Source organism: Sciurus carolinensis, chromosome 6 (assembly GCF_902686445.1).
Source record: "Sciurus carolinensis chromosome 6, mSciCar1.2, whole genome shotgun sequence".
Taxonomy (NCBI): domain Eukaryota; kingdom Metazoa; phylum Chordata; class Mammalia; order Rodentia; family Sciuridae; genus Sciurus; species Sciurus carolinensis.
The window spans coordinates 60,736,298-60,756,684 of record NC_062218.1 but is presented as its reverse complement, the minus strand read 5'-3'; the positions used below and the strand labels follow the sequence as shown (position 1 = coordinate 60,756,684).

The 20,387-nt window shown below is 34.1% G+C and overlaps 1 protein-coding gene across 1 annotated transcript; it reads left to right on the top strand.

Moving 5' to 3' along the window:
* The first annotated feature begins 40 nt into the window (after positions 1-40).
* Positions 41-20,147, top strand: Utp15 (UTP15 small subunit processome component). Its single transcript, XM_047556961.1, has 13 exons — positions 41-181; positions 2,924-3,092; positions 4,753-4,845; positions 4,929-5,113; positions 5,445-5,623; positions 6,308-6,433; positions 8,040-8,172; positions 8,984-9,068; positions 9,952-10,101; positions 16,988-17,089; positions 17,239-17,372; positions 17,545-17,603; positions 18,206-20,147. Exons 2-13 carry the CDS (start codon positions 3,003-3,005, stop codon positions 18,421-18,423), a joined length of 1,554 nt encoding a protein of 517 aa, XP_047412917.1. The 5' UTR covers positions 41-181; positions 2,924-3,002; the 3' UTR covers positions 18,424-20,147.
* The last annotated feature ends 240 nt before the right edge of the window (positions 20,148-20,387 follow it).

Here is a 20,387-nt window from a genome sequence, read left to right as displayed (position 1 = left end):
GCATGCGCCGATACGTCATCTTCGCGCGACGCTCTCTCTTTGGTGTGTGCAGATTGAGCCGTGAGGATCCGCGTGATTTTGCGCAGGTGATTCAGAAAAGTCCGGTGCAGAGCGCTGGCGAAGTCGGAGAACTTGTCCTTGGAACCGGAGTACCTCGGCGGATCCTCGGGGCCCAGTGGAGGTAGGTGAAGGCGGCTTCCCTGCAGGGTAGCCCAAACTCTCATCAGGCCTCTCTGTGGTTTCTGGCATGCTCTGGAGATGGCTAAACTTCTTAACCGGCTTTTCAAGATCCCTGCATTTGAATTTCTACCCAGGTTTTGGCTTGCTGCAGTCACCCTCTCCCTTGTCTATCATTATCAGCTCCCGGAATAATCCTCACCCCTTCAAGGCAATAGGCAGAATTCCATCTTTCTTTTCTTAAAAAGTTCCCTCAGTTTCGAATGACCGGGTATTTCCTCTTCTACACCGCTGCTTTTGTGCCTGTCATAAGTGGCGAAGATGTAATGTTATACCTTAATGCCTAGGTGAAATGACACACTCTTTCCATGTAGAATTAAAACTGTTCTTCGGACCTCTCAGTACGTTACTCATAGCATTTTATTTGACAAGTCTGCATTGTATTTCTGTAGTACTTGTTACGCATGTAAATCCTGACCTCGTCCGGAACATTGTCCTCTTCATTTTCACACAATTTCTTGCCTCGTGCTTTTTGCGCTGTCTCCCCACCCGCTCATCCCCGCTCTCCACTACTATTCCTCACTTTGTAATCTGGCAAACCACTGCTACAGCACTTCACTTCTTTTCTCTAAAGCTTTAAACTATGTATTGAAAGGGATAATTAGGTGGTACTCCTCTTATATTGTAGTGAGAGGTAAAGAAGGGAGTCAGGGGGCAGATCTGTGTATTCAGAATCAAGAATACTTTTTCTAGATGAGCATATGCAGTCCTTAATGTTGGAAGCACTGACTTTGAACTGGAATTAAACAAAATGTTATCCCTCCCCCTTCTAAATTCCATTGTTCTCATTCATAAACCAAAAAAAAAAAAAAATTGTCATGATTACTTTGGGAGGATTGTTAGTAAAACTTTGGGAAGTTTATTCCTTACTTGCTATACAAGTAACTACATAATATCTGTCCTTTAATTTTCCTTGTTGGCCCCTTTAAGCCTAAAATATTTACCATTTGGCCCTTTACAGAAAGTTTGTGAACTGTAGCAGTGTTCATATTTTAAGACAGCACTATAATTTTAATTTTGTGTTTCCCCATAGAAATTCACACAGTGCTTCCTTTCTTTTCTCCCAAAAATATTATTTCAGCACTTTAGAAAAAATCTTCAAGAAACAAAATTTCAATTCAACTTAACAGGGAAAGGAGAGCATTCCATTGCAACAGAAATATGTGCATAGACAGAAATATTCAGAGCCAAATAGGATCCTAGAAGACAGGACCTCTTCTTGGAGGGCAGAAGAGGTTTCCTGGAGAATTATCTGATTCTTGAGTTGAGCGTTAAATGTTAAATAGCAGTAGGTAGAGGAAATTCCTGGCAGAGAGCACAAGTAACAAAGATGTTGAGGCAATAATGAGCATGGTGTGTTAAGTGAAAAATAAACGATTGGTAATAACAGGAGATGAGGCTGGAAGCTAAGCCAGGGCCAGATCAGAGAGAACCTTATGTCGTGCCTTGTGGTAAGGAGTTTGTACTTTATTTTCTGGGTAACATTGAGTTTTGTAACAAAGACCAGCTAGTGATTATTTGAAAGATGGATGGGATGAGGGGAGGTCAAGGAGACCTTAGAGCAGTGTTGCATTATTTATTTTGCATTATTTACATAGATGAGAAGACCTGAATTAGGGTAGTGGAGCTAGGGGTTAAGTTGACTTAATGAAGTTTAGAAAGATTTGGAAGATTAAAATCAGTAGCTTTTGTTTCTTAAAGTGTTAGTGAGGAGGAAACAAGTCAAAACTGAGTCTAGATTCCTAGCTGAAGCCAATCACCAGCCAAAATGAAGGACATTCACCTCTGTATTCCCAGTGTCTGAAACAGTATCATGCACATTATAGGTGCTTGAATGAACAGTAAAGTTCCTCCTTTAGTCATGAATTGCTCTATTTCATCAAATAGCCTTTAAAATATTTCAGTCACATCTATTTGTTTTGGTGTTACTGATGTCATGTTTTTGGGCTTTTCAAAACAAATGAGGAATAGCATCACTGGAATCATTCGTCTGATATGATAAAATTCAGGGGGTTTTTTGCAACTGTATAGTTCTGGAAAGATGCTTTAGCTTAATTAGTTAAAGATTTTAATTCATTTTTATCTTATTTTGTCACTTTAACTTAGAATTGCTTTTTCTGTTTTTTTCATTTGTTTAAATCTTGAAATTACCTTTTAAGTTTCTCTATCAGAATATTCTGATTTCATATTAAGCCTTGAAAATTTAAGCTTCTCCACTAGAATCATTAGCTTTAGTTTCCTTCTTGACATTTTTAGACTTTCAGGAAGTCAAGTCTGGGAACTTTATTCTTAAAGATTAAATGTCTTCTTAAGTTTCAGGAAATTTTTGCATTCATAGTTATAATACATATATCCCATGGTCAAAACCTGAAGCCATTGTGCTTCTTTTCTGGTTTGACTACCAAAAGACTGAACCAGATTTATTCCTAACTATTGCAGACTGGTCAGGTAGATGTGAGAACATTTGTGTACAGCCCTTATGTACAGCTGAGGAGATGTACAGTGTGGTAGCTTGACCTATATTCTTCCTGTTTCCTTTAGATTATCTCTTCTGGGTTATAATTAAGTGGTTTATTGGTTATTATATAAACTTTCACACAGCCTTCTGAAAGAAAGCAGAGTAAAAATCATAGCCATATGTACAAGTTTATGAATAATATGTGTTTTAAAATGTTTTCTTTTTCAGAGTTAAGCAGTCATTATAATTATTTCTAACATCACTTCTAAATTATTGACCTTGGACAACAGTGCAATTATATTAAATCATGGCTGGTTATAAGCCTGTAGCTATTCAAACATATCCAATACTTGGTGAAAAAATCACCCAAGATACTCTGTATTGGAACAACTATAAGGTAAGTATGGGAGATAATGAGAAAGGAGGGGAATTATGTTTATTTATTTATGTATTTATACCCATTTCTTCTGCATATGTTATACTTTGCTGACAGACCATTAATTAAAAACAATCTATGAGCAGCTTCTAGTTGGGATAATTTGATACCTATTTTTTTCTTGGAATTTTATAAAAAGTCTATATTAATCCATACAAGTGCCTACCTGAGAATATATGACTAATCAGTGTCAAATGAATTAAATTTTAGAATTTAAACTTATATGTGAGAAGTATTTTCTTTCTTTTTTTAATCTAAGTGTTGTGAAATTAGTTCTTTTGTATCTTCTAATGAAACTTACAAGTGATTTTTTTTAAAAGTAGAAAAACTAAATAGAAAACTGGAAAAAACTTGGAATTGGGAAGTTTGTGGAAAAAGAAATATGAATATACAATAAATATATTGAATGATCATTAGTGCTACTTAAGGGAGAGAAATTGGTGCACATTGTTTGGAGGGCAATTTAACAGTATTTGTTATGATTTTAAAATGCAGATACCCTTTGACCTGTCACTTTGATAACTTGAAACATAATCAATATATATACTCCCCAGAGTTTGTTAAATTATATGTGCGTGTATGCATATACATATATTGCATATATATATATATATATTTTTTTTTTTTTTTTTTTTTTTTTTTTTTTGCGGTGCTGGGGATTGAACCCAGGGCCTTGTGCTTACGAAGCAGGCACTCTACCAACTGAGCTATATCCCCAGCCTGCATATATATATCTTAACATATATACATACAAATACATATACACGTATATATACACATATGTACATATGCATATATATCAACATATATACATATACATAATTGTATATATACATATGTACATATGCATATATATCTTAACATATACATATATAAATACATATGTACATAAATGCTTATGTATATATATTAAGATACATATGCACATGTACATTGTGTATATATACATAAGTATGCTTATTGAAGTATTATATATATAAGAATTCCTGAAAAACCTATGTCTATTTATAGTTGACTGCCATAATAAATTTTGGTCTATCCTTATAATGAATAATCAATCTATTGCTTATATGAAAAGTTTGCTAAGGGGATCTGGGGTTGAGCGCTTGCCTAGCATGCATGAGACAGTGGGTTCGATTCTCAGCACCACCTATAAATAAGTAAATAAAATAAAGGTCCATCAACAACTAATAAAAATATTTTTTTAAAAAGTTTGCTAAGATGGATTAATTTGTTGACAAAAAGCAAGGCTTATAATTGATTGCATGGTATGGTCATGTTTGTGTTAATTTTTAAAAAAGCTAAATGTATGCTGGTATAGACCTTGCTTTTTCTTTTCTTTTCCCTTTTTTTTTTTTTTTTTTTTAAGCCATTGGGAATTGCAGCAAATAACTGCAGAAGAGACAGTGGGGTGTGGCTTTCTATCCATGTTTATTTACTTCAGCAGCAACAAGAATAGTCTGGGCAATGAGATATGGACCTTTTTTGCTTCTTTTGTATTTGTAAAACTTAATAAACCTAATAAATATTGTTAAGAACAAACAAATGATCTGTAAGAATAATGCTTAAATAGGTTTTCCAGGTGTAACTCTGTTAATACTCTGCATTCTTTTTCATGAAGACCCCTGTTCAGATTAAGGAATTTGGTGCAGTGTCAAAAGTAGATTTTTCTCCCCAACCTCCATATAACTATGCAGTCACAGCTTCCTCAAGAGTAAGTACAATAATAATTTTTTTTTTTTTATAGTTTACTACTAATCTTGAGCCCCTGGTAAAATATTGTTTTTTATCTTATAGATTCACATTTATGGCCGATACTCCCAAGAACCTATAAAAACCTTTTCCCGTTTTAAAGACACAGCATACTGTGCTACTTTTCGACAAGATGGTAGATTGCTTGTGGCTGGCAGTGAAGATGGTGGAGTTCAGCTTTTTGATATAAGTGGGAGGGCTCCCCTCAGGCAGTTTGAAGGCCATACAAAGTAAGAGACAGTGGTTTTTATGTTTTTGTTTTCTTTTGTTGAAGCAAAACAATAGCTCCAGTATTTAAAACACTCATTTTCCTTAAGCAGCTAAGTAGAATTAATAACATACTAGAAAATGCAATTTAAGACTGTTTAATATTCTTATTAACTTTCTAGTGTAGTGGTATTATAGTTTTAAATGGCTTAGGGGTGAATATCTGTCTTAAAGATTTTCTTTTTCCTTTCATGATTTATTTCTAAATATTCTCTGAAAAAGAAATGTTTTATGCTTGAAAATATAAGAAATATAATTTTTTTCTTTGTAATATACTGACTCTTGCTCTTTCAGAGCAGTTCATACAGTAGATTTTACAGCTGACAAATACCATGTGGTCTCTGGGGCTGATGATTATACAGTTAAATTATGGGACATTCCAAACTCGAAAGAAATTCTGACATTCAAAGAACATTCTGATTATGTACGGTGTGGATGTGCTAGCAAACTGAACCCAGATCTCTTTGTAACAGGTTAGTAAATTCTTTGCATTTTATTGCTGTGGGATTTTTGGGGGGATATAGGGGTTTAAATTTTTTTTATTTTTTAAAAATAGGCCTGGGGGTATAGCTCAGTGGTAGAGTGCTTGCTTAGCATGTGTGAGTCCCTGGGTTCAATTTCCAGCATTGGGGAAAAAAACGTTAAAAAGGAATTTGTTTTTATTAATTATGCAGTTGTTTTTTATTTAATTTTTTTCCTTTTGGTGGTCGTTCTTATTGTCCTTCGAATGTGTTTAGAAATATCAGGCTGTCTTGAAAACTTAGGCTGTCAGAACTGTCATGGATTTAATTTCCTGGTGTTCATAGAGCTTCCAGCAGCCAAGACACTACAATGTTTTTATGTGCAGTTCAGTTTTTAGGGGTTTCTGTACAAAGATTCTCAGATGATTCCACAGTGACAGTAGTCTGAAGATAGGAATAATTTAAGATCAGAGCAGGTAGATACTGTGTAGTAGTATATAGTGCTTCTTCAGAAGCAATCAGTAATAGCAGAGGATTTGGAAGTACTATGTCTTTGTGAATATATGTATGTTTTTAAAAAAAATTCCATCTAAAGTTTTTCTCTTTTTAAAATTTGTGTCTGGATATACACATACCTGTGTAGTTTTTATTTTTTTAGATGGTAAAACACACATGATACAAAAATTGACATTTTAGGGTCCTATGATCATACTGTGAAGATGTTTGATGCACGAACAAATAAGAGTGTTCTCTCTGTGGAGCATGGGCAGCCAGTGGAGAGTGTCCTGCTTTTCCCCTCTGGAGGTCTTCTGGTGTCTTCAGGTATCTCTTTCAAAAATAACTCTTACCAATATTGTTCTTGGATCAAATTTTTCTTTATCAGTTGCTATTTATAATTTCAGTTTGTACTTGAATTACATATCTAAGTTTTTACTTAAACAGTTGGTAATGGGACAGGTAAATAGTTATTTATTGAAAACCTAACCTGAGTCAGGCACTGTGCTGTTGTTTACATATTATCTCTAATGCCTTACAAAAGTCCTATAATATGTTATTTTTTTTCACTGTTCTACAACCAAGGAGATAAATGAAAGTTTCAACTAATTTGTCCAAGGCATATTGATATGTGGCAGTTCCAAAATCCCAGAATTAAAAACTTATATCATGTATTTCACCCTGTGTCATTTGGCTCCAGAAATCTACTTACTCCTTTTGTTATTCCTGCATGAGAGATTTATAGCAACTTTTGGAAACAGGTTCTTTTAGATCTAGAATCAGGCTTGTTTCTCTTTATGTATCTCTGTTGATAAAATGTTCTTACCCAGCTAATAGTTGATAGTGTTGGAGGAGGAGCTCAGGTGCATCAGAAAAGGACTTGATACATTTTATTTAAATTGGAGCAGACGATTTTTTTTAATTAGTGCATTTTTATAATGATAATGGAAGAAGTAATTTGACTTTTTTCATTTGTTAATAAAGTAAGAATGTGTTGGGCTGGGTGCAGTGGCATACACCTGTAATCCCAGCAGCTCTGGAGGCTGAGCCAGGAGAATTGGGAGTTCAAAAGCCAGCCTCAGCAACTGAGTGAGGACCTAAGCAATTTAGGGAGACCCTTTCTCTAAATAAAATATAAAAGGACTGGGGATGCGGCTCAGTGTTAAAGTGCCCCTGAGTTCAATCCCTGGTACCAAATAAGTAAATAAAAATGTTTTGACATTACAAGAATGTACAGATAGTATGTATACTTCATATTATATAGATGGTGGTGTGTACAGCCTTTCTTTTTGGCTTATCCTGTTTTATCTCTCTTCGTAGTACCTGCTTTATTTAAAAATAAGTTGACACATTGTCAGATTATTTACTTTTCTTGATATTTTGAGAAATGGAAATCAGAACAGTTTGAACAGGAGAATGGAAACCTGTATGCTAATCTGTACTGTGCAAGTGTCACTAGCTAGTTGTGTGACCTTAGACAGTCCTGTAATATCTCTAGATCTGGAAAATGAGAGATTGAACTAGATCATTTGTTTCAAACTATGATCCCTTTCATAAACTGCCACATGTAAGTAGGAAGGTAGGGATTGTGAATTGAATTTCAGCCCTGTTTCCCCAGTCACAGGATACAAATGCTTCACTTCCCCAGCCCTATTTCTATTTTCTCTACTAGATTTTTGCTTGATATTTTGTTGAAAAAAGATACTGAATTTAAAAAGTGTTTAATCATCTGGACAGTTCTGTAACATGGGAAGTGTTATCAGTCACATATTTGGTGAGCGGCGGAGCAAGGATTTAAACCAGGCAGTTTGACTCTGGAACCTCTCACTCCACCTTTACTCTAAAGAATGTATACTAAAGAATGCTTTTCAGCTCTTTAAAATGTTGAAAATATTGATAGAATATCAAACTCATGACTTTTTTTTTTTAATAGGAGGCCGTTATGTTAAAGTTTGGGACATGTTAAAAGGGCAGTTGCTTGTGTCTTTGAAAAATCATCACAAAACTGTCACGTGTTTATGTCTAAGCAGCTCTGGACAGAGATTACTCTCAGGCTCACTGGATAGGTTGGCATTTTAATTTTCTTTGTTCATAATTATTAATGTACAAGTATTTATTGCTTGAGAAAATGAATTTTAGCAATATCTGTGATAAATAAATATTCTGATAATTTCATTGGGCAAAAATATCTGTTGAGTTGAAAATAGCTTTGACCTTTTATTTACATATAGCCACTTAATTTATGAAATAATTTTTTGCTTTAACTTGTATACTTTAGCAATATTATTGGACCATTTGAACATTAATCTTTTAAAATATTCTATGGTTTCTTTTACAATCATTGTACATTTACGTATTTTGAAGTTTTTACTATGAGTATGTATGTTATTCTAGATATTCTTTAAAATTTAAAACTTCATGTGAATATTTCTATACATTGATATGCTCCAAATATTACTATTTTAAATAGATATTTAGGATTCCATTTGTTAATGTTCTAAAGCTGTGCTGCAGCCCCCAAACAGGATTCTCTGACCCAAAGATCTATAATGCAGAGGTTGAGAAATTGTTCTGTTCTTTTGATTTGCAGTGTACATTCATTGATTCCTTTTTTTTTTTTTTTTTAACTCCCAGGTTTTATCTTTAGATGACAGTAGTTCATGGTCTACCCTTTAGTTTCTTTTTTAAGTGACTAGTCAACCTCTTTATTCATATATGACCAGTCCTGAAATATAGTTCATTTTTTAAGGGATTCAGTGAAGAATTGTTTTTCTAAACTATTAGATAAACTTTAATATTCATATATGGAGTTTTCAAAAAATAGAAAATGCATTTTATACTCAAGATGATTTTTGACAACTCTTTCTTTTTTATTAGGAAGGTAAAAGTATATAGTACGACTTCCTACAAAGTAGTCCACAGTTTTGATTATGCAGCTTCAATTTTAAGTCTTGCACTTGCAGTAAGTACTTTTAGCTTTTTTTTTAAAGCTGTCACTAACCTTGTCTGTTAAATGAAACTAAGATGGAAATTTAGGGTTTCTTTGGATTAGAATAAACTACATTAGCTCTTTGAGTTAAGACAATTGCTAGAATATGATTTGTCCTAATAACTTAGCAGTATCAATTCAGATTTAGGTTCCACTGACTGCTGTAGTAAGTACAGTGCTGTGGGCATTATTAACACTAAGGATTGGACCTAGAAAGTTGTTAAATCTCTCTTCAACACATTTAACTCAAGGGTATTACAGTACTTTAGAAAGGCATTTCTTGTTCTTTATGTGTACACACACACACACACACACACACACACACACCATGAAGTGAGAAAGGAGCAACAAAATGAATAGTTCCTTTTCTTTGTGGACTGTTCTTTCTGGAATGTGCATTATCAAGTTTCAAAATGAGCCACATTTGGACTTGAATATATTTGAATACATTATATAAAAATCTGAACTGAGAGAAGAAGAGCTAATTTAAAAATAATTTGGAGAGCAGAACTGTGAAAAGTCATGCCACCATGTAATCCTTTTTCTAATAAAAGAATGCAGAAAAATTATTTTGAATCTTTCCCAAGATGCCATTAAACTGTGTATTATTATATAGACTTTGCCAGTAATATTTTACAAGTGTAGTAAGTTCCATCAATGTAATGGTATCCTAGAAGAAAAAATGATTTTGCTTTTAACATTTTGCATAGATCATTGTTAGTTGTAGTTTCTATGTCTGAGTAATATTGTTGGTGATAGTGTGGATAAGCAGCAAACTTTAAAATAAATGTTATTTTAAAGTAAAGGTACCATTATTAGACTGAAATAGACTAACTTATTTTCTGATTGCTCTTAGCACGAAGATGAGACAATAGTTGTAGGAATGACCAATGGAATACTGAGTGTTAAACATCGGAAGTCTGAAACAAAGAAAGATCCTCTTCCAAGGAGGAGAAGGCCTGCATATCGAACCTTTATTAAAGGAAAAAATTACATGAAACAACGGGTAATTGTGTATTTCTTGTAATGTTTAAAAGACAACATTTCTTGAAGTAGCCAATTTCATCCCTGCCCATTACTGGAAAATATAGTTTACATGGTATTTACCTTTATTTTGCTTTTTGCTATATCAGAATTGGCTCCAGATCGCTATATTTGGAACATTATTGAATAATTATTGCATAATAATGGGGAACAAAGGCTACTTTATTTAATATTCTGAGTCATAACATAATGATACAGTGCATTATCACATTTATACTTAAGATTTTTTTTAGCATAATTTTTAATCATATATGCATAATCAGAATAAAACGTTTTAAATCATGTATACATAATAATTATAGTCTTAATTTAGATACAGTACCTTTGTAAAATTGGTGGTTCTCAAAATACGTTCTGAGGACTTTGTGGGGTTCATAGCACTCCTTCAGTGCAAAGTCAGATTCACTCACGTGTAAAATCTGTTTTAAACCGGAAGAGAGACTGATAGAACTATAATAAAGCAATACTCAAAATTTCTTTTATTTCAAAAGACTCTACATTCCAGCTAATTCTGAAAGAAATACCACTTTTTGAATTTTAGTGTTGTATCAAAAAGTATCCTCAGGTCCTAAAAGACCTTATATAACCCTGTTTGTCTAACTACACATCTGTATGGAGCTGGAGTTTTTAATATGTATTTCAGCAAAAAGAACATGTTCCAACAGTTTGGATACATATGCAGATATGAAAATTCAATGGACTTTATTAGTCAGATAAAAAGAGTTGTGAAATAAAACAATGCCATTCTTTCAATTTTTTTGTTATGTAGTTATTTATTTTTTCAGATTAAAATAAATCTATTTTTGAAGTGTTTATTCCCTTTCTATAGGATTTTTTTTCTGCCATTTTCTCATTAATTTTTTTAATAATTTATTTATTTTGATTCAATGTAAACAAATGGGGTACAACTTGTTTCTCTGGTTGTGCATGAAGTAGTCATACCATTTGTGTAATCATACATGTACATAGGGTACTGATGTTTGTCTCATTCTGTTATTTTTCCTAAGCCAACATGATGAAGATTTGGACCTACTTTTTCCCTTCCATCCCTCTTTTTCCTCTATACAATCCATCCTTCCTCCATTCTTGCCTCCATCCCACCCCCCATTTTGTATCATCATCCGCTTATCAGAGAGATCATTCGTCCTTTGGTTTTTTGGGCTTGGCTTATCTCACTTAGCATGATATTCTCCATCTTCATCCATTTGCCTGCAAATGCCATCTTTTATTATTATTTATGGCTGAGTAATATTCCATTGTGTATATATACCACAGTTTCTTATCCATTCATCTATTGAAGAGCTTTTAGGTTGGTTCCACAATCTAGCCATTGTGAATTGAGCAGCTATGGACATTAGACGTGGCTGCATCACTGTGGTATGCTGATTTTAAGTCCTTTGGGTATAGGTCAAGGAGTGGGATAGCTGGGTCAAATGGTGGTTTCATAAGGAATCTCCACACTGCTTTCCAGAGTGGCTGCACTAATTTGCAACCCCACCAGCAATGTATGAGTGTACCTTTTCCCCACATCCTTGCCAACACCTATTGTTGCCTGTATTCTTGATAATTGCCATTCTAATTGGGGTGAGATGAAATCTTAGGGTAGTTTTGATTTGCATTTCTCTTATTACTAGAGATGTTGAATATTTTTTTCATATATCTGTTGATAGCTTGTAGATCTTCCTCTGTGAAGTGTCTGCTCATTTCCTTAGCCCATTTGTTGATTGGATTGTTTATTTTATAGATTCTGGAGATTAGTGCTCTATCTGAAGTATGTGTGGCAAAGATTTTTTCTCCCACTCTGTAGGCTCTCTCTTCACATTGCTGATAGTTTCCTTTGCTGAGAAAAATCTTTTTGGTTTGAATCTATCCCAATTATTGATTCCTGCTTTTATTTCTTATGCTTTGAGAGTCATGTTAAGGAAGTCTGATCCTAAGCCAACATGATAAAGATTTGGACCTACTTTTTCTTCTCTAAGGTGCAGGGTCTGTGGTCTGACTCCAAGGTCCTTGATCCATTTTGAGTTGAGTTTTGTGCAGGGTGAGAGAGAAGGGTTTAGTTTCATTCTACTGCATATGGATTTCCAGTTTTCCTAGCACAATTTATTGAACAGGCTATCTTTTCTCCATTGTTTGTTTTTGGCACCTTTGTCTAGTAGGAGAAAACTGTATTTATTTGGGTTTGTCTCTGTGTCCCTGTTCTTTACCTTTGATCTACCTGTCTGTTTTTGTGCCAATACCATGCCGTTTTTGTTACTGTTACTCTGTAGTGTAGTTGAAGTTCTGATATTGTGATACCCCGTTTCACTCTTCCTGCTAAGGATTGCTTTAGCTATTCTGGGTCTCTTATTTTTCCAGATGAATTTCACGATTGCTTGCTCTATTTCTATGAGGTACGTCATTGGGATTTTAATTGGAATTGCATTGAATTTGTATAGCACTTTTGGTAGTATGGCCATTTGGACAATATTAATTCTGCCTATCCAAGAATATGGGAGATCTTTCCATCTTCTAAGGTTTTCTTTAATTTCTTTCTTTAGTGTTCTGTAGTTCTCATTGTAGAGGTCTTTCACCTCCTTTGTTAGATTGATTCCCAAGTTTTTTTTTTTTTTTTTTTTGAGTCTATTGTGAATGGGGTAGTTTTCCTAAATTCTCTTTCAGAGGATTCATCACTTATGAATAAAAGTGCATTAGATTTATGAGTATTGATTTTATATCCTCCTACTTTACTGAATTCATTTATGAGTTCTAGAAGTTCTCTGGTGGAATTTTCCAACTCCTCTTAAATATAGAATCATGTCATGGCAAATAGGGATAGTTTGAGTTCTTCTTTTCCTATTCGTATCCCGTTAATTTCTTTGGTTGGTCTAATTATTCTGGCTAGAGTTTCAAGGATGATGTTGAATAGAAGTGGTGAAAGAGGGCATCCCTGCCTTGTTCCAGGTTTTTAGGGGAATGCTTTCAATTTTTTTCCATTTAGAATGATATTGGCTGTGGGCTTAGCATCAATAACCTTTACAGTGTTGAGGAATGTTCCCACTATCCCTATTTTTTCTAGTGTTTTGAGCATGAAGGGGTGCTGTATTTTACTGGTGCCTTTCCTGCGTCTATTGAAATAATCATGTGATTCTTAAATTTAAGTATGTTGATATGGTAAATTACATTTATTGATTTCCGGATGTTGAACCAACCTTGCATCCCTGGGATAAAACCCACTCGATCATGGTGCACTATCTTTTTAATATATTTTTGTATGTGATTTGCTAAAATTTTGTTAAGAATTTTTGCATCTATGTTCATTAGGGATATTAGTCTGAAATTTTCTTTCCTCGATGTGTCTCTGTCTGGTTTTGGTGGAAGGGTGATATTAGCTTCATAGAATGAGTTTGGAACGGTTCCCTCCTCTTCTATTTTATGGAATACTTTGAGGAGTATTGGAATGAGCTCTTCTTTAATGGTTTTGTAAAACTCGGCTGAGAACCCATCTGGTCCCTTACTTTTTTTTGTTGGTAGACTTTTGATGACTTCTATTTCATTGCTTGAAATTGATCTGTTTAAACTGTGTATATCCTGATTCAGTGTGGATGGATCATATGTCTCTAGAAACCTGTTGATGTCTTCGAGATTTTCTGTTTTGTTGGAGTATAGATTTTCAAAATAGCTTCTAATTATGTTTTGTATTTCAGTTCTGTCTGTTGTGATATTGCCTTTTTTATCCCGAATTTTAGTAATTTGAGTTTTCTCTCTCCTTCTCTTTGTTAGTGTGGCTAAGGGTTTATCAATTTTTTTTTTTCAAAGAATATACATTTTATTTTGTCAATTATTTCAATTGTTTCTTTTGTTTCAATGTCATTGATTTCAGCTCTGATTTTAACCATTTCCAGTTTTCTACTACTTTTGGTGTTGATCTGTTCTTCTTTTTCTAGGTTTTGAGCTGTAGTGTTAGGTTGTTTATTTGCTGACTTTTTCTTCTTTTATTGAATGTGTTCCATGAAATGAATTTTCCTCCTCATACTGTTTTCATAGCGTCCCAGGGATTTTGATATGTTGCATCTTTGTTCTTGTTTACCTTAAAGAATTTTTTATTTCCCCCCTGATGTCTTCTGTTATCCATGCATCATTCAATAGCATATTATTTAATCTCTAGTTGTTGGAGTAGTTTCTGTTTTTTATTTTGTCATTGATTTCTAATTTCATTCCATTATGATCTGATAGAATACAAGATAGTATCTCTTTTTGTATTTGCTGAGAGTAGCTTTGTGGCATAATATATGGTCTGTTTTAGAGAAGAATCCATGTGCTGCTGAGAAGAAAGTGTATTTGCTCACTAATGGATGGAATATTCTATATATGTCTGTTAAGTCTAAATTATCAGTTGTGTTACTGAGATCTATGATTTCTTCATTCAGTTTTTTTTTGGAAGATCTGTCCAGTGGTGAGAGAGGTGTGTTAAAGTCACCTAGTATTATTGTGTTGTGGTCTATTTGGTTCCTGGAATTGAGAAGGATTTGTTTGACGTACATGGATGAGTCATTGTTTGGGGCATAAATATTTATGATTGTTATGTCTTGCTGATTTGTGCTTCCCTTAAGCAGTATGAAATATCCTTCTTTATCCCTTCTGACTAACTTTGGCTTGAAGTCCACATTATCTGATATGAGGATGGATACCCCTGCTTTTTTACTGAGTTCATGTGCATAGTATGTTTTTTCCCATCCTTTCACCTTTAGTCTGTGGATATCTTTTTCTATGAGATGAATCTCTTGAAGGCAGCTTATTGTTGGGTCTTCTTTTTAATCCAATCTGCCAGTCTGTGTCTTTCGATTGATGAGTTCAGGTCATTAACATTCAGGGTTATTATTGAGATATGATTTGTATTCCTGGTCATTTTGGCTTATTTTTGGTTTTTAACTTTACTTGCTTTCTCCTTTCTTGCTATTCCTTTAGGGTAGTTCCTCCCTTTGCTGACTTACATCATTGTTTTTCATTTTTTCCTCATGGAATATTTTGCTGAGAATGTTCTGTAGTACTGGCTTTCCGTTTGTAAATACTTTTAGCTTTTGTTTATCATGGAAGGATTTTATTTCGTCGTCAAATCTGAAGGTAAGTTTTGCTGGGTATAAGATTCTTGGGGGCTGGAGATATAGCTCAGTTGGTATAGTGCTTGCCTTGCAAGCACAAGGCCCTGGGTTCAATCCCCAGCACCACAAAAAAAATAAATAAATAAATAAAAGATTCTTGGTTGGCATCCATTTTCTTTCAGAGCTTGAAAAATGCTGTTCCAGGCCCTTCTAGCTTTTAGGTTCTGGGTTGAGAAATCTGTTGATACCTGTATTGGTAATTAAATTAATTACATTTAATTTTTCCTCTTGCAGCCTTTAAAATTCTGTCTTTATTTTGTATGTTAGGTATTTTCATTATCATGTGCCTTGTTGTGAGTATAATTTTGTACATTTGGTGTCCTATAAGCCTCTTGTATTTGATTTTCCATTTCATTCTTCAGATTTGGTGAATGTTCTGATATTTCATTGAATAGATTGTTCATTCCTTTGGTTTGTTTCTCTGTGCCTTCCTCAATCCCAGTAATTCTTAAATTTGGTCTTTTCATGATATCCCATACTTCTTGGGGATTCTGTTCACAGTTTCTTACCATCTTCTCTGTTTGGTCAACTTTGTTTTCAAGATTAAACATTTTTTCTTCAATGTTTGAGGTTCTGTCTTCAGGTGTTCTATCCTATTGGTTATGCCTTCTATGGAGTTTTTAATTTGGTTTATTGTTTCCTTTATTTCAAGAATTTGTTTGTTTTTTTTTCAGAATCTCTCTATTGAAATGATCCTTTGCTTCCCGCATTTGCTCTTTTAACTGTTGATTGGTGCGATCATTCAAAGCCTGCATTTGCTCTCTTGTCTCATCGTTTGCTTCTCTGATCATTTTAATTATGTACATTCTGAACTCCCTTTCAGACATTTCTTCTGCCATGCTGTCATTGGTTTTTATTGATGTAGCAACTAGGTTTGTTTGGGACACTTTCTTCCCTTATTTTCTCATATTGCTCAGGTATCTTCCCCTCTAGGAGTACAAATCTGAGATATTGCAGTTTCCCCCCTATTGACCTAGTGTCCCTGCAGGTTTCCAATAACTCACCTCCTAGTCTTTAGTACCCTGAAGTCTTGGAGGAACTTGATAATGCAGTGATCCACAAAGGATGCTGCCCCTATAGGGATGGTGGCTTCCAGGTGGGGTATATTCCCTGCTAGTGGGTAGAGTCGCCTCCACATGTTGACAGATGGTCAACCACAAGGGCACTAGACTGCGGGCTGGGACCCAGCTGATCTGAGCCTGAGTCTCTGGTTCTACCTCCCTAGCACCAAAGCCTCACCCAGCGACTCCAGACTGTTCCCGGCTCTCTGGTTCTACCTTCTTGGCGGGGAAGTCTCGCCCAGCCTCAAGATGATTTTTGACAACTTTTTCACACTATCTGATTCTAAATGACCTCTGCCAATAATGTCTCCATTTGGCATCTAAGAAGATCAAAATACACTAAGTTTTGATTAATTCAGGATTCCATTACTGGTATCTAGTAATTTTAGAACTAGATCTTAATATCTCTGGTTCTTATTTTTCTGCCTGCCATGTAAAGAGAATTGAGGAGGTTGTAAATTGAAAATCATAAGAGAGTAAGAACACATTAATGTGACAAATCATTATGGGCATACGAACATTATCTTTGACAATAGAGAAAGGGCACTCTGATTTAAAATAATACTACTTCATTGTGAAAAAGTATGTTTTGAATGAAACTTGGTATATGCTGATTTTCCTCCTCCATATTTACTTTTCCATACAGGATGACATTTTGATCAACAGGCCTACAAAGAAACACCTAGAATTGTATGACAGGGATCTGAAAAATTTTAGGATCTCTAAGGCACTTGACAGAGTTCTTGAGGTGAGTGAGGGTCATTAAAAAAAAATAATTTTAGTATTGGTTTGTGCATTACCATGACTTGGAATTGTGAAAATAAAAGAAACTTGGTGATTTACTGCAAGATAATATTTTTCTTTTTATACCATCTTTTCTCCTCACGTTTTTTCTAGCCTAGTTGTGTAATAAAGACACCTGAGGTTACAGTTTCCATCATAAAGGAGCTAAATCGAAGAGGAGTCCTTGCAAATGCCCTTGCGGGTCGGGATGAAAAGGAAATTAGTCGTGTTCTTAATTTTTTGATAAGGTATGTTTTATAAAACATTTATATGTTTCATCTAAATCTTTCTGTGTTACCCAATGAGATACATTTACTTTTAGTTTGATCTTTTTGAGGAACTGGTAGAACAATTAAATCTGTTTTAGGGATTTTTTTTTAAAGTTTGCAAGTTTCATTAAACAGAAGTTTTGTTTTGTAGGAATTTGTCTCAACCAAGATTTGCCCCTGTTTTGATCAATGCTGCTGAAATAATTATTGGTAAGTGTTGTTAAAACTTGAAAATCCTAACATGGTTGCATAAGTAGAGGTGTTGAGGCTGGGGGTGTAGCTCAGTGGTAGCATGCTTGCCTAACATGTTCAAGGTCCTATGTTTGGTCCCCAGCACTGCCCAACATCCCCAAAAAAGTGGCGGTATCATTACATAACCAAAATTTGGAAATCAAGCAGTTTGACATATCTTGCTTTTTATCAGTTCTCTAGTGGATTTTCATGAAAAAAACAAAATATCAATAATATGTCATTGCAGTTCAAAATGGAATAAAATGTTTACAGTGGCATGACTTTGAATTAATGGGATTAGGGTTATTAAAAAAAAATGTTTCCATAAATATCTGTAATGGCCATGACTTTTTAAAATGGGAATATGAAGATAAGACCTACCACCTTGTAGTTTCTGGAATTATTCTTTATGAAATACACTTATTCAGATGAATTGTTATGTTTTCTATAAATCATAAATTGTAAGTGCAGATTTTTTCAGTTTTTACATTTAATATTTTAATACTTTTCTAACACTTGCTTTTTACTAATTATATATATAGAAAGGTGTTTCTAGTTAATGTGTTTCCTTCTCTTTTTAGATATATATCTTCCTGTAATTGGTCAGTCACCTGTAGTTGATAAAAAGTTTATATTACTTCAAGGACTTGTAGAAAAGGAGATCGATTATCAAAGAGAGCTTCTAGAAACCCTGGGGATGATGGACATGCTTTTTGCTACCATGACAAGGCAAGAAAGTTCTTCTTTGTTGGAACATACATCTGTTGAATTTCCAGACAAGAAGATGACAGAGTCATAGTGTGGACTTAATAAGATATAGAAGAACTCCTAACTTGGAATAGATTTGACTCTAAAAACTATTAGAAAGAAAATGTCTGGATATATTAAAAAGACTACACAGAAGCAACTTTATGGAAGAGACTGGAATAATTATGATTGGAAAATAAGTACCTGTTTTAATACATGATTTTTCATGTAATTGAATTATTTTATAGCATCTTCAGCTAGAAGATCTCAGTTATCTTGGTCACAGTGATTGTCTACCTTGGATGAGTTGATACTCATTTTAATAAGCAAAGTTCTGTGTCAGCATTTGGGTAGGCATTCATATGAGTGTTCAAATTTGAATCCTCTGGAGACTTTCCAACTGGGAATCCTGCCAAAGGACCAGTGTTGTTTTTTTTTTTTCTTTTCTTCCTTTTTTCTTCTAGCCTTGAAACAACAAAAACACATGGTAACAACATCAAAACTTCATTCTAATCAGTACCCTTGGGGTTTGGGGGCCCCTGTTTAGTCTGCCATCCCTCCCTTGTTATCATCACTGTTTTAGTTCACATGTTCTGCCTGAGCTGAACGGGGAACTGTGTCTTTTCCAAGTGTGGCAAATTGCTGGTCGGCTCTGAATAGTTGACTCTGAACAAGAGTTCAGGGAGTGATAAGGCAGATTTGATGACTAAAAATTGTGCTCTCCAGTCTAGGTTTTTCTTTTTATTTAGTCTCAACTATTATTAGAAAAAGGTCTACAGTAGACCTTATTGGACCATATTTTCCTCTTTTCCTTTAATATTCAGCCTTTTTACCAAGTTCTCACCTTACATCAGGAGAAAGATAAAATTTGTCACTTCTTTTGTAATAAAATAGCCTTTCAGCCTAATATATACATGTTTGTATCTTGTAGCTACCTATCCCTCTGAAAACTGTTTTCTCTGATCTAAAATTTTATTCTTTCTGTTCTTTGTAATCACCTTGTGGTTCAGAACCTCAAACCAGAGCAGCTTACTTTGAAAAATAGTTATGTTTTTGAAAGCTTAATGTAAATTATATTTTTTTTATAAAGAGATTCTTACTTTCTTTCTGGCTTTTTGGTATGTACCAGTTCCTGATGGAAAATGTCTAGTAACTCCTAGCACACAATTCACAATTGCTACCTCTTCCACATTCCCCCACTTCTACCTTACCTCAGTTAGTAATGTGTATAGTAATAATGTCTTGAGCTATAAGAATCCTTAGAGGTAGATTTTGTAATGGGAATCTCTCATAAATTCAATTCTATAAAGTCAGGTTTTCATAAAATGGAAAAAATTGGGTTACTTACATGTTCTAGTAAGGGCATATGCACAAAAATAAGGTATAGTTTCCCTTTTGTGAATTGCATAAGCAATCAGGTAGCACAGTGGCTTGTAAGAAACTAGGAGTTTGCTTCCCAGAGTAATTATGAGATTTGTCAAGATCAGAAGCTATGTTTTCAGGTTGAAATGGGTTAGTTTATTTAAGTTAAATTTTTTCTTTAAAGCTTTTTTTTAAATTAAAAAAACTTCGTAAGCATGCTGATAATTTACATATTAGTAAAAATTTGAAGCTGAAATTTTAACTAAAACTTGTAGCTGCCATCAGTTGTGTAACATCTGAGAATTTCTTGTATGTTATTTCATTTGGTTCTCATTACAACCATCCAGGGTTGGAATTATTTTCATTTCACATCAAATTAACAAAAGTCATTAAATTCTCTTTTGAAGTCCACAACCTTGAGTTCCTCATCATTCCAGCACTGTCCTACCTGCTGAGGCCTAAACTACTTAGTCCCTTTAATAAAACTTCACTGAGTGTTGCAGTTCTTAAATGTGTAGTGATTGCAAATTTTTAAAAAGATTAGGAAACAATTCCCATAGTCATCAATACTTTTACATTCAGTTCTTAAATTCATGGGGACAAATATTTGCTGCTTGAAGTATTTTTACTTAATTGACATGTTTTAATATGTAA